This window comes from Antedon mediterranea, chromosome 8 (genome assembly GCF_964355755.1).
Source record: "Antedon mediterranea chromosome 8, ecAntMedi1.1, whole genome shotgun sequence".
Taxonomy (NCBI): domain Eukaryota; kingdom Metazoa; phylum Echinodermata; class Crinoidea; order Comatulida; family Antedonidae; genus Antedon; species Antedon mediterranea.
The window spans coordinates 10815920-10841869 of NC_092677.1; the positions used below are offsets into that span (position 1 = coordinate 10815920).

General features: G+C 31.6%; 2 protein-coding genes across 2 annotated transcripts; both read left to right on the forward strand.

The window, feature by feature from the left end:
- The first annotated feature begins 450 nt into the window (after window positions 1-450).
- Window positions 451-14468, forward strand: LOC140056171 (dynein regulatory complex subunit 4-like). The gene is made up of 11 exons (XM_072101460.1): window positions 451-542; window positions 1239-1355; window positions 2878-3075; window positions 3471-3677; window positions 4169-4223; window positions 4597-4802; window positions 5392-5559; window positions 6025-6111; window positions 6447-6656; window positions 7737-7802; window positions 13604-14468. The coding sequence occupies exons 1-11, from the start codon at window positions 540-542 to the stop codon at window positions 13751-13753; spliced, it is 1467 nt and encodes a 488-aa protein (XP_071957561.1). The 5' UTR covers window positions 451-539; the 3' UTR covers window positions 13754-14468.
- A 4342-nt stretch (window positions 14469-18810) lies between these two features.
- LOC140056515 (E3 ubiquitin-protein ligase MYLIP-like) lies at window positions 18811-25915 on the forward strand. Its single transcript, XM_072101913.1, has 4 exons — window positions 18811-19022; window positions 19530-19723; window positions 20943-21338; window positions 23933-25915. The coding sequence occupies exons 1-4, from the start codon at window positions 18891-18893 to the stop codon at window positions 24519-24521; spliced, it is 1311 nt and encodes a 436-aa protein (XP_071958014.1). The 5' UTR covers window positions 18811-18890; the 3' UTR covers window positions 24522-25915.
- The last annotated feature ends 35 nt before the right edge of the window (window positions 25916-25950 follow it).

Here is a 25950-nt window from a genome sequence, read left to right on the forward strand (position 1 = left end):
AATCTACACTTTTACATTAATAAACCATAAACTAGAAAGTTGCATCATCTTTAAATTAAAATACTGTACAAATTTAAAAATATAAAAGGAAAGAGAAAAACCAAAACAAAAAAATTGAAATGGTAAATATAGTACCGACATTTTAATATGGGAACGTGTATCAATTCCAGAACATAATAATATTAATTCATCAGAAGAACGCCTAAAGTCACAACTTTTTGATTTGCATTTCTTCATTAATATCTTGCTCTTTTTATTTAAAAAATGTGTTGATTGTTCCGTCGGAACTAATTTCAATGCTGCAATTTCTGTATTGTGGTCGTGATGAAAACTTCAATTCAGAGCCATTGAAGATCTTTGCTCTGCTTCAATTTTGTGCACAGCGCCACCATTCGGTCGATGTTTTAGGGCAGGCGGTCGGAAAAAACACTGGTTGTCATGCCAAAAAACAACACCACGAACTCATTGTATTTGTAGGCCTACATTCCAGAATTAATTTGACCTAGAATAAGCGTAATTATTTTATTTCAATACACAAAATGGTAAGTACAAAATGCACATTTTGTAAGGCCTATCAGTTCCATTATTTTTAGACCTTGGCCTACCTAATTTATTTTGATGAGTCCTTTTAAATTAATACCTTAACTTTTAAGTTTAGGCCCACACTACTATTAGGCTATATAGGCCTACCTAACTAGGCCTAGCCGCCTCTCTCTGCTAGGCCTAGCTCGGCTTTTTAGACTACCTAGAGGAGGCCTGGCCGGCGCTAAAGGGCCCCTATACTTAGCTATAGTAGGGTACCTGGCTAGGCCTAGCATAGTAATTCATTATCCTACCAGGCCCCCTAAGTAACTATAGGCTAGGGCCAGGCCTAGCCTAGCCTCTAGATAGGCCTAGTCTATACTAAGACTATACATAGACAGTATCTAGGCTAGACCTACTTACTAGGCCTAGGCCTATGCCTATCTAGTAAATAAGTAATAATTAATTAAATAATTAAGTAACCAGGCAGGGGTTAGGCCTAGGCTAGACTAAAATTAAAAATAAAGTAAACATTGTCAGACATTGCATTCCATGTCCATGTCCATGACCATCTTTAGTTTTATTGAGTTTAAATAAATCTAGGCCTATACTAGCCTAGGCCTAGGGATATATACTTTATTTTATGGATGTATAGCCTTGACTCTAATGGCTATGCTAAATCTTTATAAATATATTCTTATTTTTATTAATATCAGCCACCAAAAAAGAAGAGTGGGAAAGGTAAGAAAGGAGGAAAGAAGAAGAAGTCTGCAAAATCCAAAACACCAACTGTCATTGATGGCATGTCAACAGAGGAAATGTCAAAAGAACAGGTAATTAATTACAGTAATTAACTGTAAAACAATTAATAAATAAAGTAATACTGCTTGGTAACTAGAAAAGAATGTAATTATATAATACTTACAATATATATCTCACTTACAATAAAATACTTAAAATATATATCTCACTTACAATAAAATACTTACAATATATATCTCACAATAATACTTAAATATATATCTCACAATAATACTTACAATATATATCTCACAATAATACTTACAATATATATCTCACTATAATACTTAAATATATATCTCACTATAATACTTACAATATATATCTCACTTACAATAAAATACTTACAATATATATCTCACTTACAATAATACTTACAATATATATCTCACAATAATACTTAAATATACATCTCACAATAATACTTACAATATATATCTCACTATAATACTTACAATATTTCACTTACAATAATACTTACAAAATATATCTCACAATAATACTTAAATGTATATCTCACAATAATACTTACAACATATATCTCACTATAATACTTACAATAAAATACTTACAATATATATTTCTGTTACAATAATACTTAAAATATCTCACAATAATACTTACAATATCTCACAATAATACTTACAATATCTCACAATAATACTTACAATATCTCACAATAATACTTACAATATATATCTCACAATAATACTTAAAAATATATCTAACAATAATACTTACAATATATATCTCACTATAATACTTACAATATATATCTCACTTACAATAAAATACTTACAATATATATTTCTCTTACAATAATACTTACAATATCTCACAATAATACTTACAATATCTCACAATAATACTTATAATATCTCACAATAATACTTACAATATCTTACAATAATACTTACAATATATATCTCACAATAATACTTACAATATCTCACAATAATACGTACAATATCTCACAATAATACTTACAATATATATCTCAATAATATATACAATATCTCACAATAATACTTACAATATCTCACAATAATACTTACAATATATATCTCACAATAATACTTACAATATCTCACAATAATACTTACAATATATATCTCACAATAATACTTAAAATATCTCACAATAATACTTACAATATCTCACAATAATACTTACAATATCTTACAATAATACTTACAATATATACCTCACAATAATACTTACAATATCTCACAATAATACGTACAATATCTCACAATAATACTTACAATATATATCTCAATAATATATACAATATCTCACAATAATACTTACAATATCTCACAATAATACTTACAATATATATCTCACAATAATACTTACAATATCTCACAATAATACTTACAATATATATCTCACAATGATACTTACAATATCTCACAATAATACTTACAATATCTCACAATAATACTTACAATATCTCACAAAACACTTACAATATCTCACAATAATACTTACAATATCTCACAGTAATACTTACAATATATATCGCTTTTTCATTTCACTTTATTATTGTAGTTGGAAGAACATATTGGACGATTACGTGAAGAATTAGACAGAGAAAGAGAGGAAAGGAACTACTTTCAATTGGAACGAGATAAAGTGAACACGTTTTGGGAAATTACAAAACGTCAACAAGAGGAAGCAAAAGCAGAGCTACGGAACAAAGACAGGGAGATGGAAGACGCTGAAGAAAGACATCAAGTAGAAATAAAGGTGAAGAAGAATAGAATAAAAGAATGAATTTTACAATAATTCACCAAATCTCTTGCTTTATTCAGACTAGGGGTAGCACGATTTTTAATCTTAGTGGGTGGGTGCAGCTTTGTATAAGAAACAACAAGTTTGCATTTGTTAGGTCGTAAAAGGTCAAGATCAAATATCAAAATTCTCAAATTGCTCCGATTGCTCTTCTAGTAATTAAAAAACAGAAACACAAATATTACATATATTTCTTTATAAATCATTAAGTATAAATAAATGTGGATTGCAGCGACCAATGTAGAAATTAATTTCAAACTTTTATAAAAATTGGTAACATTTTAATGAACAAACAAACTAATAAATAAACCAAATAAAGAATTAAAACTAACGTTTTCTTGTTAACCTAGGTTTATAAACAGAAGGTTAAGCATCTCTTGTATGAACACCAGAATAATATCTCGGAGCTGAAAGCAGAAAGTGCAGTTGCCATCAAATTGGCGCAAGATGACCATCGAGGGCAGGAATCGGATTTACGAAAGGACAAACGTGGATTGAAGGTCTCCCTCAAAGATCAGGAACTTGCGCATGAGGATATTATCAAAAATCTTAAAATTGTATGTTGGTTTTTTTAAGTTTATTAACTTAATTATTGATCTTCATAGAGTATTTTGTACAGTACAAAGCAAAAATGTTGCAAATAGTGTTGCCCGAAAGCTCTGCTAACTTTTCTGACTGTTTTACTTTATCGTTTTGATTTAGACTTTCGCCTTTTTTTGGTATCTCCATTGAGATCCAGCCACTGATACCCACAGCATTGTCATTTTTTCAGTATTTTGCCTTTGGATTTATATATATATATATATATCCAATGAAAAATTACTGAAAAAATAATTCTGTCACTAAATCTTAATAGAGATACAAAATAAAATAAGCAAAAGCTAAATCATTATTTACAATTTCTATTGTCTAACTTACTAATGTTACTCAGTACTAATAGTGAATATGAGTATATACAGTAAGTGTACGTAGTTTAAAATCTAAAGTCTACCCAATTCATATCTGCCACTCTTATAATGTGTTCTTTTTTTTATTTATTTTTTTCTAGAAACATGACGAGCAAGTCTCATTTCTACGTGATGAATTTGAAAGAGAAGCGAAAGGTAACATTGACTTCTTAATCTCTGTCTACACTATCAAACTAGTTTAACAAAATAAGTGTGGTTTATATGGACATGATGTCATCACTACCATATTTGGGCATATCAATACCATATTTTGGCAAATCACACTTTTTTTTGTCAAACTAGTTTGATAATGTAGACAGATTTTAGTCTATTTAATGCCCAGTCTATACTAGTAAACTTAACAAGCAACAAGCATCTGTTTGCAAACTCTGAGTTTGCCATTGTTTGGAGTCAGTCTTTGTTACTGAAGGATCACATGACTACAATGACTGTGATATGATTGGCTGTCAAACATCTGCAAGCTATTTTGTCATCTTGTCTAAAAATGATAAACATTTATCTTTCACAGAAATCGAGGCAAAATATGAGAAGAAAATGCGCATGCTGAGAGATGAACTAGAATTGAGGCGGAAAACAGAAATTCATGAGATTGAAGAACGTAAAAACGGGCAAATCAATACCTTGATGAAGAATCACGAAAAAGCGTTTAGTGACATTAAGAACTATTACAATGACATCACCTTGAATAATTTGGCACTGATTAACTCACTAAAGGTAAATGAGTCTTTTCAAAATATGTTCCTTCCCATGCTCCAAGCATCATAGCATCTACGTATAAAGCTCTGTCATATCACCACCATATTTAAGCATATTACAATAGTTTGATAGTGTAGACAGAGGTTTATCACAACGTCAGGTGAGGATTGCAATCTTTAAATAATTGTAATGTAATGTGATAAAATTCCACAAGAAGTAAATTTTCTAAAGCTCTGTCTACATTATCAAACTAGTTTAAAAAAAAGTGTGATGTGCCTAAATATGGTAGTGATATGATATCATTAAGTCCATATATGAGCACATCATATTTTGTTTGTCACATAAAGTTTGAGTGTAGACAAAGCTTTAAGCATGTTTTACTGGAAGCAATGAAACTGTGTACCATATGCATACAAATTTCAAAAGCTAGAGCAGTAGCCTTCAACAATGAAGTTTGCTTCTAAATAGAAGAAGAAGAATGCGTGATAGAACGCTGATTCGATGTGAATGTGAAGGTGATACATGTAGTCATGGCCATTATCATCATGGCTAAGAACATTTTTATTTCGATACTTTTAATGATTCTATTTTGAATTCCTTTTTCTAGGAACAAGTGGAAGAGATGAAGAAGAAGGAAGAAAGAATGGAAAAACAGATGAATGAAATCCAACTGGAGAACAAGAGGTTGAAAGAACCACTGGAGAAAGCAAGAGAAGAGGTGGCAGAATTACAAAGACAACTGGCAAATTATGAAAAAGACAAGGCATCACTTGCTGTAAGCACTTATAGAATGATCCAGTATGGTTGTCATAAACAAACAAATATTTAGTTTTAGACTATATTGGAAAACTTGGAGTCAGGACAGGTTTACACTGGCAATGGCAAATCAAATCTAAACGTCAATGTTTCATATTCACACTTTTACGAGCATATTGATTGGAGCATAGCCATGTGAAGCATCATGAAAATTAAACATTGACATTTGATTTGCTGCCACCAGGCCAGGACAGGTGTGAAAGACCCTTAAGACAGAGCAGTATAGTATTATTCCAGAGTTTTGAAATAAGGGCTTAACAATTGTGAAAATCATAGCTGAACTTTACCAAGGTGTTTTATCTTTTGAATTGTTTTTTCTATAATTTATGGATGGATCCCTTTAGACTGGTTTCCCCTCTCCCCATCTTAGTTTCTGCATGTTTCTGTATTGGAGATAAGTATTTTATTTATGTGATATTTGTAGAGTGCTAAGGCCAGACTGAAAGTGATGGACCAAGAGTTTAAAGATTTACAGTGGGAACACGAGGTACTTGAACAAAGATTTGAAAAGGTAATTATCTAATTTAGTATTATTGTTGTTGCTGTTATTATTATTGTTCAGTGCACAATTTTTGCTCTCTGTATTGTATTACAATTATTCATAGTAATCAAATACTGTAAATCATCGAAAAATTTCATTTAGCTTCTATGTTTATAAAAGATAAGATTTTCTTTTTTGAAAGAGTCAGTTGATAAAGATCTTTTATAGAGATCAAAACGTTTGAGTAAGCACTCTCCGTTTTTAAATAGCTCTTTCAAAAAAGAAAATCTTATCTTTCAAATACCGTGAGTTTCCTGTTCCACAATTTCCAAATTCGTATTATAAAATATATTGGTGATTTTCAGATGGAAAATGAAAGAGATGAACTCTATCGTAAATTTGTCAAAGCCATCCATGAAGTCCAACAAAAGAGCAACTTTAAGAACTTGCTTCTGGAGAAGAAGCTTGGAGCTCTTGCGGACACCCTAGAGAAGAAAGAAGCACAATTGAACGAGGTGCTCTCAGCATCCAACCTTGACCCAACTGCTCTGACTGTAGTCACAAGAAAACTAGAGGTACATTTTTGCTTTATACACCATATATGAATAATGAGGTTAAATCAACTGTTAATGTAATATATGCGTATAATCTTACCCCCTAATTTTCAGCAAATTTTATATATATCAGTGGCCGTATTCACCATTCACACTTAGGCTAAGGGAAACCTCCTATCTAAGTTAAGTGAAATAGTATGAAGGGAAATACCCCACTCTGTTTGATTAGTGAACATGGTCACCAGACTCTGTCATACTGAACCAAGATCTGTACTCAACAACATGTCCTGTTTAAAGTATGTTTTTGTTATATCTGCCCTCTGTAGTTGAAGTTCATGTTTACGTTGTTCCTTCCTTAACATTACTGATTGATTTATTTAATTTACATACAACATTGATATAAAACACACATAATACAATTAAGCTTCCCTGCAGCTTGGCTAATCCGCTTAAAAGGTTGTTGCCTCCAAAGCTGTTGGCTCTATTAACTGCAAAGTGCATTAACACAGTAACATCATTCATAGAAGAAACAAACAAATTATTGTTTTCTTGGTAGCTTTGGTTATACAGTAAACTCTCCCACTACCGGACACCTTTAGACTGTGAATATGTCTGATTTTCCCCAGAAAGTCTGGTATTTGGAATGTGTTTTTAATGGTAAAAAAGAATTTGGGACCTGGTCTGGTTTTTGGAGAGTTTGTGATTTTTCAGAGATTCTAGTCAATTGCGAGAGTTGACTGTAGTATAAACTAATAGTTGTAGTCACTGGATAAAGACCTACAGTATTGTATTAATTTTACATTTTACACAATCATACAAAAAAACATCTTTTCTGAAGCATTTGCGAGGTTATGGAAAGGTACTAGACCAAAAAGATCATGATTTGACAGACTGAAATTCTTTCAGTACATGGGTTTGTCCCACCAGGGAAGAGTTAACTCTTCCCTGGTCCCACTTCTATTTCCATATATACATTGTTCCTTTAACAGTGTAATTTGTACAATTTGTGTAGTGGTTTAAAAAACAGAAAGATCCCACACAAAAGCGGTTTAAAAAACCACAGACTGTGTTTGTAATTTGTTTATTTTTACAATTTTCTAGGATGTTCTTGACTCCAAGAATAGTGCAATTAAGGATCTTCAGTATGAACTTGCTAGAGTTTGTAAGGTAAGTCATCTTCCTGATCATCTCTACCAAACATTAAAAAAAGGTTGTTACAAGTCGTGCCATAGAGTAAGGCCACTGCACTGCATGTCCGTTTGTGGTTGTACCACATATTCCTAGAAAAATACGTAAATCAGATTTCCTTATAAATTTTAAATGATCTATGAATCTATTATGATGTAATGTACTTAAATCATTAGAGAATATCTATCTCTCAGGGCACTCACTTTTACATAATGATGTAATAAATTAAATATACTCCGACACCTCTTTCCCCCCCCCCCATTCTTCCCCCCCATCCTCTCTCTATCTATGTGGATTATTTAGCATAAACATTGTTCCAAATTTAAAATTGAGGTTTCTTTACTATTTTATGAAATGGTGTGATAAGCAAATAGTGATTAAAATCTCAGAAGGTAAAGGGAGACCATGATGGTAAGAGAGTGAAGTGTAGGGCGAGGAAAACAAGTGAGAGGTCATGATTAAAAGAGAGTGGAATGTAGGGTGAGGAGAAGGAGTGGGAGGTCATGATTAAAATAGAGTGGAGTGTAGGGTGAGGAGAAGGAGGTCATGATTAAAATAGAGTGGAGTGTAGGGTGAGAAGAAGGAGTGGGAGGTCATGATTAAAAGAGAATGGGGTGTAGGGTGATGAGGAGTGGAAGGTCATGATTAAAAGAGGATGGAGTGTAGGGTGAGGAAAACAAGTGGGAGGTCATGATTAAAAGAGAATGGAGTGTAGGGTGATGAGGAGTGGGAGGTCATGATTAAAAGAGGGTGGAGTGTAGGGTGAGGAAAACAAGTGGGAGATCATGATTAAAAGAGAATGGAGTGTAGGGTGATGAGGAGTGGGAGGTCATGATTAAAAGAGGGTGGAGTGTAGGGTGAGGAAAACAAGTGGGAGGTCATGATTAAAAAAGGGTGGAGTGTAGGGTGAGGAAAACAAGTGGGAGGTCATGATTAAAAGAGAAAGGAGTGTATGGTGAGGAGAAGGAGTGGGAGGTCATGATTAAAAGAGGGTGGAGTGTAGGGTGAGAAGAAGGAGTGGGAGGTCATGATTAAAAGAGTGTGGAGTGTAGGGTGAGGAAAACAAGTGGGAGGTTATGATTAAAAGAGAATGGAGTGTATGGTGAGGAGAAGGAGTGGGAGGTCATGATTAAGAGAATGGAGTGTATGGTGAGGAGAAGGAGTGGGAGGTCATGATTAAAAGAGGGTGGAGTGTAGGGTGAGGAGAAGGAGTGGGAGGTCATGGTTAAAAGAAGTTGGTTGGAGTGTAGCATGAGGAGAAGATGTAGGAAGTAGCTACACATAAGTTTTTGATTCTTTTCAGTTGTTTACAAAAAATTCAGTTTGTTTTAACAGGATGTGTTAATGCTATACTAAATAGTATGTCTATTTTCCAAGTATTTAGATGATTTTATTTTATGATTAAACCAATAAACTACGATAAATGTGTTGTGCACGTACACAAATAAATACTACAATGTGCTTCACACTATATGTAGAAATGTCAGTGACTTCACAGACAAAATATTCATGAGATCTTAAAGAGTTTATCACGAATATAGAAATGTATCAATGTTGACAGGCTTCCAAAAAACATGCTTTTTAATTTTTCCGGACATTTATCCTCCCGCCATTTAAATCGTTGCCATTTAGTCTTCCCAAGTAATTGCTCATCAATCTCATATTCAATGTTATTGAACGTTGGTTGTCCCAGTTTCCATTGAATTCTGTGAAACGTTGATTCATTATGTACAAGTCATGTAAAAAAAATCATACCTTGATACACACAAAACTATGTAATATATATCTCTGACACTATATTTGATGTTCATCAGGTTAGCTCTGGGCTATCAATCTCTTTACTAGGGACATTGCCCCAAGTTTGATTTGTATAACAACCTTTGACATTGAATATAAATTGTTTGTAATAAGCATTAGATATGTTTACAATTGAGTAATAGTGTTGATAATATTAGCTTTTATAAATAGTTCATTACCCTAGGAGATTTGTATATATTACTTGACCTTTGACATGTTTATATTATTGGAGAGTAAAAATATCAGAACAAACAACTTCACTTAACTTAATTTATTTCTGTGCTTTTTTTAGCAGTGAAGTAGTTGTATATAATATATCCAGATACAGAACCTCTATTTTGGGGACAACATCCCTGTTTTTACCCCTATGCTATTGTATTTTGTAGTTTGTTGTAGGACTTCAGACACTCTTGTGTTATGGCACATTTTTGCCGTCACAACCCCTTGACTGATTGTGTTGAATAAATAAATGAAATGAAAATGAAATGAAGGGGACAGAAGGTGTCTCCTTTCTACTTTAATCATTGGTTAATTTCTCATATCATTCAGATCTAAATTTAATCTAAACATGTCTTCATTAAACAAACCTTTACCCTTTAAACATGTTCATCAACCTAAATCTCTATTCATCTAAAAATGTTATGTAACAGTCTATCAAGAAATTACAGAGATAATAATGTTTTAAACATAACAGCAGAATGTTTCGTTGAATTTATGCGGCATATTCGACTTAAAGCAGCCGATTACGTCAATTGGGAGGCTTGTTCGCATTAAACGCTTTTTATTGTTTGTGTAATGTGCATAACCGAGGCAATAACTGTATCCAGGGTTGTCATCAGAATTGGATGTAATGATACTATCTAGTTGGGTTTCTCATTACAATCTCATATTTATGTTTTTGAGGAGCTGTGCAACATTATTTTTTGCATTTTCCATTAAAAATGCTTTATTATTATTATTATTATAATTTTAAATAATCATTTTACTGTATTGTAATTGCATAATTAAAATTAGTAGTTCTTTATATTTTACAGAATATTAATTAATATAATATACAGTTAATATATAGTTAATTATGACTTACAATGATGATGACTTGTTACCATGGCAGCAACAATCGCTATAGTGATTATCAAAAATTTCAAATCTATCAGTGTTCTAACTTGATAAAAAGATTGACATTTAAAAATAAAATAATTAAAAATAACAGGAGCATAATAACTTCACGTTGCTCTATGTTTTTATTACGCAGTAGGTTGTTGACTCCTATCAGTGAGTCATTCTGCCTCATGTTAATGTAATTCAGGATGGCTTACGTGCAAAATCATGTGCTTTCTCTATTAGCAACTTGTTCATCGTCAGCTTCTTAAAGAAATACATAATTAATATATAAATTTTTGTTTAGGAGCTCGAGAGACCTTGAAATAGAAAAAGGTAGACGGAACAAAGTTCCACTCCAAGAACATTTATGTAAAGTTTGTAATTTAAGTTTAATCGAAGATGAAGTTCATTGTATGTTAATTTGGCCTTTTTTAGAATTCTCAGAAGCAAATAAATCCTGAAGTTTTATTGTACATTTCCATTTAAAGTTCAAACTATTAATGAACAATAACATTTTGATACAAGAGATCGAAAATTTCGTGTTTTGCGGTCACAAAAAACAAAACTATTATGCAACATTGTAGAAATTAACTAGTTTTTACTTTTGTTGAATATAAGGCATGATGCCTATGTATGTTATGTATATTGTTTGAAGGTTTGTGAGGAGTGAGGACGAAAGCATATTGATCGAAACATCTAGAAACTCAAAAGTTCTTTTCAGAACTAATATACGTGGTGTACGGCAAACTTTATGTATGTATGTTATGAATAAATCCATGAAAAAGGGAAATGATAAGTGAAGTTGTAGCTTGATTTGGCTACCGTTCCTAGAGTCCTAGGTTTAAGTCCAGTCATATGCCATCCCAAAATAATTGTCAACATTTATTTAGGCCTACGGTACTTAATATACTGTACTTAATATACTGTACTTAGCATGCACAATTTAAGAAAGGGCACTATAGCCTCTGTGTAGACCTTAAAACCAAGATAGTTGATTTGAAAAGCTCTGTCGTGTTAAAAAACTCTAGTAATTAGAAAAAGGTTGGTTCAAATCCCCAAACTATCGTTTTCCTTGCCAGTTCTTTGTTGAAACTGAGAGTAATAAATGCAGAATGACGAAATCAAACTAGTCTGTATTACAAAGTTCAATGCATTTTAGAGTATAGTTTGTTTAAAACTTATTACATTAATGTTCTATGAAAGTAAAACTGAGAACATATTTAAGACCAATCTATTAAAATCAATGTTAGCGGCAATTGTTTTGTATTTGGTCATCAATATGCAAATGCGTATATGCGACGGTAGTCTGCTACTACGGGTTGTCCTCAGTTTCGAATCCCAGATTTTTAAATAGTAGACCTTATAATGAAATGAACTTTTTAATCCAATTTGCCGAAATCTAGGAGATGGGACACGATCTTTGCCTTATTTGGAGTGTATTTATCCATTAACACTGAGAGACTATGAGAATTATAACAAGTTTGGCACAAAATGGTGTTTCATACTTGATTACAGACAAAAATCAAAACGCTGAATAGACTAGTACAAATCAACATAACTGATAAAGGAGATAACTATGGCATAGACTTTGGGGCCTCGGATCTTACGCGGGCTCCTGAGACCCATTAGGAACAAACAAGCATTAAAATATATCAAAAAGGCCAGTAATCTCAAGACTTGGAGGCCAGGTAGCAAGGTTACCCCACTATATTTTGTCTGATGATGGGAACACAACGTGTGTACTTATTTTGTTAAACCCTTATTTAAACGTACTACATTGATAATCTAACAGATCTATCTTATAATCTTGTTTTTACTAAGGAGATTATGTAGACAGGATACCCTTTGCATAAGATCAGGTATTTCAAAGGGGAATTTTCTACAATGTAATCCTACCATGGAGAGGAAAACCTGCATCATCCTACTGATATTTTGTACTCCTGTTTTTAGGGTTGTTGTTTTTTCATTTCTCTTATTGCATTCAGTGTTCTCACAATTTTGAAAGCAATTTTTTACAATTAAGTAAGATATCAAATCAAAAATATAATTTACAAGCAAAAGCTCTATCTGCACTATCACATCTTATGTGACAAAAAAAATGTGACGTGCCCATATATGGACATGATGATGTCATATCACTACCATATTTGGACACATCACACTTTTTTGTCAAACTTACTGTAGACTGTATTGTGTAGAGAGCTTTAGTAGTTAAAAGAAATTCTAAACCGTGATATACTGATATACTTTCCTTGAAGATAAGGAAATCTGTGAAAATGAGAAATTACATATTTAACAAATAATTAGTGTTTAAAAAAAATTTAAATTTTTCTATTTAAATATTTATAATTTTTCAGGGGGACATTGTGTGGATATAATGAATAATTTTAATGATATTTTTTCTATTCATTGAGAAAAAGGTGTCATTCTTTTTGTCTTAACCTGCTGCTATTGTATGGCTTATTTCATATTATCTTGTCTTTGTTTAACCAGTAGGACAATGGTTCAATTGAACTATATACTTTTTGTGTGGGCTGTTGCTGGCAGATTGCCAATGATGCAATAATAAACTTTTAAAACGAAATTGTTTCCTTGTGATCATTAATTTTTAATGTCACTTCGATGTCTGTTTTGTATCCTTTATATTTTCCATTATTGCAATAAGTACAAAGAAAAGTTATAGGGAGGAGAAGTAGGGTTGTCCAGCCATCCTCTCCTCCCCACCCCCATTTCAAAATCCTGGACCTGCCACTTAAGTACTATTAAAACAACCACAACAGTACGTAACTCTACTATATATAACTAGTTTACATATACAGTTTTTAAATTTCTTATTTTAAATTTATCTTCTTTATTTAATAATTTATTTTTTCTTCTTTTAGGCTCACAACGATTTGCTAAGAACTTATGAATCGAAACTTCAAACATTTGGCGTTCCAACAGAAGAACTCGGTTTTAAGCCGTTGGAAAGTACAGTTGGAGGGCAGCAGCTTGGCCAAGGGTCCGCAGGTCTTGTTGCTGCTCCAACTTAGCAATGCTTCTCACGCCATCTCTTCACTTGTAAACACATAAAATCAATATACTGTAACATAATACCGTTAAAACCTAATAAATACAAAAAAAAAAATGTAGTGTGGAGTCTGTCAATACATTTATTATGTTAATATGAACAAATAGTATTCAAATTAAAGACCACATGGGAAAGCAAAGCTGTATTTTGAATTCATCCAGGTTGCAACAAATGGTTACTAATTATTCAGAGTCACATAAATAGGCAAGCTGTGTTTTTTATTTATCACTATTCCAAATCATAATAAAGTGGTCACTAATTAGAGTATGGTAACATGAGGCATGCTGTATTTTGTATTCATTCCAAATCACAATAAAGTGGTCACTAATTAGAGTATGGTAACATGAGGCATGCTGTATTTTGTATTCATTCCAAATCACAATAAAGTGGTCACTAATTAGAGTATGCTAACATGAATAGGCATGCTGTATTTTGTATTCATTCCAAATCACAATAAAGTGGTCACTATAATTAGAGTATGGTAACATGAATAGGCATGCTGTATTTTGTATTTATTCCAGATCACAATAATATAAAGTAGTCACTAATTACAGTACATGAATAGGCAAGCTATATTCTGTACAGTATTTATCAAAGTCAACATGTGGTTCCTAATTAGAATCATTTTAAAAGTGTAAAAATAATATCCGTGTACAAATCTGTGAATAAATTTTAAATTGTGTTGTTGTTTTTAGTGAATAAATAATAGATATTTATACTATTAGCAGTTGTTTTTTTTTTCAACCTGTCAATCATAATGTTTTGCATAATATAAGTTTACAATCTTTTTAGATTTTTGTTTATTCAACCTACAAAATCAATGATGCTTTGTAAAAAACATTTATGGTGGTAGGCTCCATATATTTTTAGAAAAATTTGATTTGTGTGTTTTTATTTATATTTATATTGTGTTTTTGAATAGGTTTTGAAAAAAAACACCATTGATTCTATATAGAAGTGTCCTTGTTTGTATTTATATTTTTAAAATTTTCCATTTCATCATAGGAGAATTGACATAGAATACATTATTACGATTAATAATAATAGGTCAAGACTCGTTCAGAGCTTAGTCACGCTTGAATGAACCTTGAAAGACAAACGTTCCATTGACCTTCACGAGAAGCGGCACTTTGGAATTATTGTTTGATCAATTGAATCGTATTGAATTTATGCTGAAAACGTTGTCGCGATGACGAATATCTCACCTGTTAGCTCCAACACAAAGGATTTTGGACACATTTCCATTAAAAATGTTTCGTAATCATTGAAACTGGTAGGGTCTTATAAACATATTTAAAGACATATTTGTAAGTGGGGAGTTTTATTTTTTGAAGCGTATACTTAGAAATATTTATTTTGAGATGAGGTTTTTAACCATAAATTTATTTTTAGAAACATTCGTAAATGGGGTCGGGGATTTTATGTTACGTATTTTTAGTTGATTACTCACAATAGACCCTATACAGTACATATCGACTGACGATGACGCACAGATGAAGTATAAAATGTCGAGAAAACGATTAATTAAAAAACTACACCCGTCCTCCCGCTAAAATGTCTACGTTTTATTTATTTCTTTTCATTACAAAAAGTATATGAAGCCTAAAACAGGAAGGTTTGGGTGCAGGGGGTATAAGGTACCTAGATTGGTATCCAGGGTCGCAATCAATAGATTTTTTTGTGCAATTATCACACCCGCCCCCTCCCCTTGTACCCTGTATTTTATGAAGTCCTATACATTAAATCAATAATCATAGGCAACCAATATATTATTAACTCATCATCATCAATTCTGGCTGTGCTAAAAGACGGTTTTTAATGGAAATAATGAAAATGACGAAATTTATACATCGTCAATCCCAATCAATACAATTGCATGGTCGAAGAATTCTGCATCAAAAATAAAATTTCCAAATTATTTATATATAGTAAGTATATTACGTGATAAAATCCAATCGCATGACCACTTTGTTCATTTAAAATCATCAATAACAACAATAATAATAATTTTTTTGCAGTATTTTATTACTATTATTCTGACTTGGTCAGGTTGGATATGAGCCAAAACAATTATTTAATACAATCAAATACCAAATGATCCTTGCTTCTTTTCAAGCAGAAATATATACCATTTGAAACTACACTTATCTTCGTGATAAATAAAAAAAAATCAATTGCAATTTGAAAACGTATTTCATCTTTTAGTTTTTAAGTTAACCCGTCATGATTATAATATTTGCAATGTACCTGGATTGGGTACGTGTTTACAATGATGGACACATCCATGGTTGATTAAAGGAAAACATGGAGGAAAACATTTCTACTCCATGATTAAACCGAGTGTCCACAATGTATTTTTCACTATTTGCTATTCATGTCCCATAACAAAACTTTACCATCGATCCCCCTTCGATATCGTTCCTCCGTGGGAATTCATTTCTTAGTGGTTGCTAGGGTGGTGATTCAAAATTTGTGAAACGAATTCTCGGCGTGAGTCACCAGCTAAATGATGAGTTTCGTCATGTCGAATAATGTGGGTACGTGTGTTTTGATTGTAACGTCACACGTCTCTAGAAGAACGTAAATGTTCGTTTAAAAGTTCCACTGATGATATACAAATAAAAGACCGCATCAAATCTGCCGTTAACGTTTCATGATGATGATGGGTGTATTTATTTATTTATTTATTTATTTGGAATTACACCTTTAGATCGGTGGCACACTTAGTACAAAGGTGCATCCTTCACAAAAACAATATAAAATATAACAATTAATGAATTACATAGAAAAGTATAAAGGCATAAACAACTATCAACCCCTATCCAGCCCCTCCCCCCCCCCACCCACCCCCAATTTAAATCGATATATACAGTAGATAATTACTTTACACAAATGAATACAAAACAAAATATAGTAAAAGTGTATTAAATAAAATCACCTGACTAAATACAGGTTATTACGAAACCCACCAAACCCCCTCACCCACCCCTTTTCAATTTTAATGTAGCAATGTAGATAACATAGTTATTGAGTCATGGAGTTCAGTGAATCATTTCGAAATTTCCATGCTCTTTTTAGGTATCTTTTACAAAAACTATCCAAAATATTTTCACACTCGTCATCAATTAAATTATCTGAATATCCCAAAATATATTTAAGTTTGTCATTTTCATGGTAAGTATAAAAAGTATCATAACATATCTTTGCTGCCATTTCTATACATTTCCACATATAAATTAAATAATTTCTGATTACGTATATTATTTAAAGCTGGACAATTAAGGATGAAATGATGGATGTCTTCGTCCTAATTTGTACCGCATAATTTACATTTTTTATTATTATCAATATTCCAATTTGCAGTTCTATCATTCAAAGGTAGAGTATTTGAACGAACTTTAAATGTTAATGCAGCACCTTCAAAATTAGTTTTATCAGTTAAGTAGTTGTAATGATACAGATTATTGTATTAAGGATTTGTGGCATAACTAGACACAGACCTTGATTTTTAAAGGATGTGATGCCAGACGATTTTAAAATCTTAAACTGATTTAAAAATCAGTACGGTGTCGTCATCACCATGTATTTTGTTTCGTGATAACACAGTAGGATATACAGGATACGCCCACTGCGACGGCCTTTGAATAAAATAGGACTACAGTATATAATATCATTATTATTGTTAATTAGAGTCCAGCATTAAATAGCATTGTACTAAGTTTAATTGACAGGCACATGTCATGGGTTCGAATCTTGTTCTCATGCGTTTAAACCCTACAGTAGGCTCTCTCTGTATAAAAAGAATAGGGCCTACATATTTTTTACGTGAAACTAATTCATTCACAGTAGTCGGACTGACGAAACCCACCTATCTAGATTTCGAAATACCTATTATGAGTCACCGATAATATTATCTATACAAAAGATTAAAATGATGTGGCGAATCAACGAATACGTACTATCTATTGTTTAACTATATTTCGCAATGTAGTGGAGGCCTAATAATTTCCTGATATTGTTCAAACGAAATGTAGTTGCTTTGATAAACCGTCATCAGTGTAGATTTTTAAGTCACAATTTAATATTAATAATAAAGGATCTTGCTAATTTAATAAAATGTCAAAGTTTGAACGTTAGACACAAACCAACCCATTATTATCAATTATTATAATAATATTAATAATAATAATATTATAATACAACTAGAATTTAATAATACAATTATCTGAAAATTAGATTTTAAAACTGTATTATTACTAGCCCTAGTAACTAGTAGGCCTATAAACAATCATTTGGACTGGATAGGCCCATGATAGTGTTGACGTTGTACATAGTAGGGCCTACAGCATTTGACCCCCTTTGTTGTGATCAAGCTCAACATAAAATTGCACTCAGCTCAATTTATTTGTTGTTTGTGATATTGATAAACACAATTGTTTGCCAATGTAGCTTAGTAAAAGTTACGTTCTCTTTTTATCAAAGTTTCAATTACTTTAGGCCAAAACATGAAGGTTGTTATTTCTCGAATACGGAAAACGCGACGCGGAGTGTGGCGCGAGAGAACCACCGCGAGGATGCTTTTCGTCGTTGTGTTAGTTTGCAAAACAAGCTAGGAATACCCTTTTGACGCTTTGATCTAAAAATAGCATAGTTTGTAAAGCATGAAGAAATCACTGGGAAATCCTCTGTACATCGATGATTTGATTGGCTAAGTTTCGGTGGCTGGGAAGAAAATAGCATCAAGCGATTGGCTGATACAGCTACATGCAGCCAGAGCATGCTGTTTTTCGACGCTTCCATTATCAATAATAGGTAATATTTTTAGATTTTTAAAGTTAATATTTAAATTAAAAACCATTTACATTAAATAAAATATAATTGCGGATACAAATGTAATGTTAGGTATAAATTTTTGTTAACTGTTAAGTGTGGCTTATATCAACTAAATTGGTCTTAGTTTCCAGTCGGTATTATTTCCCATCAAAATTATAGTAAGGTGGTCTCTTCTGCCTTAAAATTCGTTCACGACGATAGTCTAAAAAAAGGCCTGTAAACAGGAGTTCGTTTTATGTGCTTAGCTTTTCATGATTATATTTTAGATGTCGTTTGAAAAATACGCACATTTTTCGCATGCTACTGGCAAGATGTTGGCACTTGTTAAAAAACCTGACAACTCAGTTGAGGAAATAGAAATAAATTCAAAACAAGTCGGGCAAGACTGTCTTGATGAGGTAAGTACCTTTTTTCTTAACAGCTGATTGTTGATGTCCACCACCACCACACAGAGAGCCAGCAGACAACAGCAGCAGTCTGACTCTGAAAAATGCATGTTGTCAATATGAATATGATTGTGAATATTATCTCTGTCTTATAGCATAAGACGTAAATATGATATTCTAAAACATTAATGTCAGTGCCTACTAGGCCTAGGCTAGAATAGTAGCATAGGCTATGCATAGCTAGTTACGCAATAATGTCATTTTTATTGGTTATCTTACCTTGTTTGTTGATTGCGCAATCCAATCCTCCTTTATCTACTCTAGCTAGCCTGGGCCTAGGCCTAGTAGATAGATAGCTAGAGGCTAGAGAGGCCTGGATATAATAATAATTTAAATATGTTTTTTTGTGATAACATTACTGTTGCTTTTGATAAGATCATCCTTTTTAAAACAAGTAATAGGCCTAGGTAGTTGTAGACCTAAAGCACTAGCTAGTACAATTTGTTTCCTTTTTTGTAGGTATGCCGGCGAATGAACATTGTTGAAGTTGATTATTTAGGATTAAAAATTGTGAAGAAAGGAGAAAGAAATTTACAGTGGTTAAATTTAAAAAATCCATTATTGCAACAACTTCAGGGTCATCCAGTTCATTGGCTAGAATTACGAGTCAAGTACCATGTTGAACCACACTTATTGCAACAAGAAACAACACGGTACGTATTATTTATTATTGTTTTCATTCATCAATTATTATTGCGTTCTTTACATCAATTTGTTTACTACATTACAAAAATGATCTCTGTATGCTTAATATGTCATTTATTTGTCAATGTGTTTATGTTAACAACAAATGCTTATTTTTGTTAAATCCATCAATCAGTAACTAGAAGCTTAGGGCCTACTAGTTGGAAACAAAATATTTATAGTTTACAATTGTATCTAAATTTTAGAACTTTGGCTATAATATTTAATAAAAACAAATCTGTAAACGATTTTTTATATTGTAATACTATAGATTAGGGTTTTTCCATTGCTTTGTTCATGTACAACAATACCTGATAGATAGCACTGGTACACATGACCAGTGATGTGCAAGATTAGAGCTTATGGTAAATAGTAGCTAATTAACATACAATGCTATCTAACAGATAGTGTAAGTGTCGTTAGACCAAACACAAATATAGTAATTGCGTCATTATTCATTTCTACATTACTCTAATACAAAATAAAAATTACTAGATTGATTTTTAAAATGATTTTTATTTTAGAGCATTTTTGCACTTGTAGTACAGTACAGATATTGATATTTAATATTATGATGAACAATTTACTAGACTACAGGCTAACTCCAGTATTACTAAACATGATATAATTTACTTGATTCGGATAGATGAGTTAGTAAAAATTAAAACATGTTTAAATGACTACAGTACTAATGTGATTTATCAATGATTTCTGCGGCGTGTGTAAAAAAGGAAATAGTATTTCACAATGGTTCCTGCTATTTCAGAATTCTTAAGGTTGCGTGAAAAACATGTTTGTGCATAGTGTTCACTGAACCGTGTCTGTGTTTAACTCTTTCACTTTCTTCGTACTGTAGCTAGTGTCAATCAGATTGTTTTTTGGTCATAGGATTTCGCAATAGGTTGTATTTTCAATAGATACTCACCACATACTGCTCTAGACATTTTAAGTACTGTACTTAAATATTGTGTAAATGAATGAATAGAAAATATCCAAAATAGATTTCTAACATAGTTGCAAAAATCCTAAAATATGTAGATATTTTGTATTTTATTTTATGTCATTGTAAACTTTGTTGTTACTGTATCTTGATGATTGTGCTTTCTATATATTTTGAATGTGTTATTTTTAATAAGTCTGATTCTTAAAATGTATATTAATAAAATTGTTTTATTTATTTTTCATTAGGCACCTCTTCTATTTGGATGCCAAGAAATGTTTAGAAAATGGCAAACTCTGTGTGCCGAGGAAGAAAGCGGCAGTCATTACAGCTTTAGTCGCTCAAGCAGAACATGGAGACTACAACGTCCAACACCAACAGTATGACTTCTGTCCAACAAATGACCTAACGGACGAATTCAAAGTAATGGTCATTACAGAACACAATCGGATGAGGGGCATGCGCCGCTCATCCGCAGAATATAAACTCCTGCAAGAGGCATACCCTCTTGAAGATTATGGTCTTGAATTCTGGCACACAGATTTAACAAAAGAAGATAATACTAACATGGCTTGCAGGTTTGGTGTTGGAAATGTCGGAGTGGTTGTTAGGTGGAAAGATAATGGTACGCCTGTTGAAAAAAGGTACGTTTTTATCAATAAGATTACTTAAAACTTTTGTTTTTATGTGTAGTTAATTTTAGTCATACAGGCTGCACGCTATGAAAGTAACCTCTAAAGAGTGAATTTGTGACACTTTGTACTACTACTAGTGTTATACTAAAAAAAAGAATACAAATTCAGTACCATTGGTTGTAAAATTCATAGTAAATACCAAGCCGGTGTTGTTAAACTTGAAGAGTATATTGCTAATAGACTAATGAAAATTGTAATAATAATAAATAACAATTAACATAGTAATGGAAAAATTAATCTTAATCAGGGAAGAGTTACATTACACTCTTCTCAGTTTTAATTAACAAAGACAAATACAATTAATTCTCAATAAATTAGAAGAGATGATTAAAATGTTAACATTTAAGAAACATATTAGATATAAAACCATAAAAACATGTACTGTAACTTGTAAGTACAAACAAACAGTACAATGAAACTTCTAAATTCTGACTATTACACATTGAAATCTTGGGAGTTTTGTACAATACTTTGCACCTAGAATACATGTAAGCCCTGACTACAAAAACATTAAAATTACACTGTACTTTCCTTACAATGAAATAAAATAAATAATGACATGACAGCTGATGTATACACAGATATGATACAAACATTTGTAAACAGTTCAAAGAGCAGATAAGGTTTTCAATGTTACACTCAGATGTGTTTTAAAAGGATAACAAGAAAAAAGAATAGGAAAACTCAGTTCAAAATGCTTTTAACGTAACAATGAAACAAGTAAAATCAAAGGCTTATTGTAGAGTATAAACAGCTGATAGTGAAGGCTAGAGAATAACCAATGTGTTAAAGGGTTAGTAATGAGGATTAGTCATAACGTTTCACATGCTGCGTCACATATTAATGCATCAGCTACTCATGCTGCAAACTCACAAAGGCAACTTGAGCTAAACTGCTGCTGCTGCAACTGACCTGGGGAACCAGTAAGAAAACTGTCTTTGTTTCCTCACTTTCTTGTTCAAAAATGAAATACAGGATTATTAATTATGCATTCATACTAGAAAAACATTGCATACAACTTTGAAATTGCATGCTTGATTTTTTATAAAATCTGTTTAATATTATTTTATATAATAAGAACACTAAATAATAATAATACAGACAAATTTGGCATAACATTCAATATAATTATTTACAATTTAAAAAAACTAACTTTATATGAATCAAATTTATAATCTTCCTTGCAGTACACTGAACATACTTAACTAATAACACATTATCATTAATAGCTTTTAGGAAAAATGTCTTCTTTACCAATTTAATATCAAAGCTTATTAGATTAATTTCATAATACACTAAAGCTCTGTCTACACTATGAAACTATATGTGACAAAAAATCTGATGTGCCCATATGAACATGATAATGTCATATTACTGTACTACCAAATGTTGGGCATACTGTATCACTACCATATTTGGGTATATTGCACTTGTTTTGTCAAACTAGTTTGGTAGTGTAGACCGAGCTTTAGATTTGGCTATCATTATATTAATAAGGTATAATTGTACATTATTATGACTACAGTACAGTGAATACTGTAAATATATTTTAAAAATAACAGTTAATTTAAAAGTAATAATTATGTGAAATGAATTGGTAACAAAGTAAGTAAAAAACACAATGACCAAAAAGACGTATGCATTGTTAAGCAGAAGGGTCATTGGCTTTTTCCACACAATCATCTCTATTTGACCTTGAAATAATCCGACAACAATCAATCAATTATGACAAAAAATTTGGTACTATTAAAATTTAAGCAAATATTCCAGTCTTCAGGTGTTGTACAGTAAACCTCCAACAAAAATATTAAACAGATGGCAAACATTTTTGTGTAGAAATCTTATTATTTGCAGAGAATGTGTACTCTGATGTGGAAATGATTTTTTTCGCCATAATAGCAATTATGCAATGTATCTATTTTTAGCGCTGTTGCCAACTCATAGTCTTTATCTATAAGTTTGGTAACATCCATTTTAATCAGAGGGGGTGTGATTGCTTTTAGATAATAATGTTTAAAAAAAGTAAATATTCTATTGTTTATTTATCAGAATAAACAAATATTTTAAAAATGATATTGTTGATCAAAAGATACAGTAAATAGGTATAAATAGTTCTGGAAATTACCTATCGATAATTTATTTTACTCTAGCTACACAGATGATAATGCCTTAGTCCACAGGAAATTTCTGCTAGCATGCAACACTAAATTCCATGCTTTTGAACTCTTCTTAAGGTTACATCATAAATAAATTTTGAACTTCACCAAGAAAAAAATCAATTATATTTATTTATATTTAGTCTTTAAAATATACAGTACAAATACTATTGTAATTATTTAAGTATGTACAAATTTAAACCTTTAATTTTATACTGAATATCCAATATTTATATTTTTGTATGTATTTTATATAATGATCATGAAACTGTATAGGTAAATAAGATAATAAATAAATAAAAAATAAATTACAACAAATATGAAAAAGTAATTACTTTAGCAGTGCTGTAATCACTAATTATAGTGACTCTTTTTTTTAAATTATAGAATTTTATACAGTGCATTAGTGGGCAGTGGAACAGACGGAAGGTACTGTGATATTTCATTTAGAACGGACGATTATGACACCGATAGCATGCGATTCAAATTTGGCAATAAAGAACAAGCAGAAGGATTTTACAGAGCTATTATAGAGTCCTTAACATTTTTCGATCGAGATACAGTCTCTGAAGAAGTACTTGGTCAGTTTACAAGAGATTTGAAAGGTACATTAGCGTCGTTGTTTAAAGAGAAAACGACAGTTGGTAAAAAGTACATGTTTGATATTAGAAGGACAGCAAAAGAAGTGTATGACTACACGAGAAGACAATTATTTGTAACTGAAAGTAAAAATCCCTTTGCAAATATTCCAGAGGACGGACTCAACATTGATCTTGATAAACCAACGGACGATAGTTTCAAAACGAAAGAGGAGGAAATACTGATATGTCGTATTTGTATGGTCGCTTGTATCGACACGGTGTTTCAGTGCGGACACATCAGTTGCCAAGATTGTGCGAGGAGGTTAAATGAATGTCACATGTGCAAAGGAAGCGTTGATCCAGCCATTCACATATATTTGCCAACATCGTCATGAGCTGGGGGCAAAAACTGATGCTCATACCACCTTGACTGTTGTGATGGCAACTGTAAACAAATGTGAATGATGTTTATACAGACTCCATCCAGACTGTTTAATATAATGTGCAATGATGCTGTTCCTCTGTCAAAGACTAGTCAGAACTCCTGTATATTCTACTGCAGAATAAATACTTGAAATTTCACATTTCATGATAATATACAGATCTTGTGTGTGATGTTGTCCTATAGTGTGAATGAAACCCTTGTTCAAATGTTTTTTCTATTAGAAAGAATATGTACTGTACATGGTCACAATGCAAAGCTTGGGTTGCTCAACCAATGCATTTTATTAGATTTTTTAACCCCTTGTTTTCATATAAAGTAGTCTTAATAAAAAGTCCCTGTTTGTAAATATAGAGATATAATTATTTAATAATGTGATCCTTTTGTCCTAATTGTTAATATGTAATACCTGTACAAAACGCCCTGTACAAACTCAACCTAAAATGCAATGCAAGTTTGTATGAAATATTTTGATAAAAAATAATATATTTGTTGTAGATAATTGATCGGTTAACTTAAGGAAGAAAAACGTGGAGAGTTAAAGGCAAAAGTTAGTACCGTTTTTTAAGTTGCGAAGGTAGTTTCTTTTTTAAACATTAAGTACATTAGATCATAAGATTGATTAATTTACTAGCATTCCAGTGTTTCCTTTACAAACTTTTGTTTGCTTAATTATTTTGCATTCATCCATTATATGGAAAAAAGTATTTGTTTTATATATTTTAGTACAGTATTACAGTAATAAAGTTCCTTAACAAAACTGATTATTTAGAATTGTGTAAATCTACAGATTTGAAACCATTATTCGCTTCATTATTTTGGGTACTATGCAAAACTACCATAAAATTTACCGTAATAATTTGTGAAAATATCTTAAATTATGTTAATTAGAAAAAAAAACTTTTCTTCTATTGCAGTAGAAAAAGTAGTTTTTTTACATTTTAAAGAATATGTTTTGCATAAGGGAGTTTATTTTGGTTAAATATTGACCAAGAATTTTGACCAAAGGAGAAACATTTTTATTTCAAGAAAAAAAAATGTTTTCCACACAAATTTTAGGATTGTAGAAATAGTTTTAATGCCTGTGTATATGATAAAAGAAAGTAAATTTTGATACGAATGCGATAGTATTATATATTAATTTATTATTTTCCCGCGGTAACCATTTTTGTATTGTTTGTGAAAACCTGAAATTCTCCTGTAATGTAAGGATTCAATGTTATTGTCTTGTTATGTTCTTGCTTGCTCATCTCATATAGATGTAGTCAAGCTATTTGTTTATTTTACCATTTGTCATAGTTTCTTTTGTGAAATTAAATAAATGAAAACGAAAATTGTACTACTTTATTTGGGTGTTGCTTATCATTTTTGGTGATTGTTAA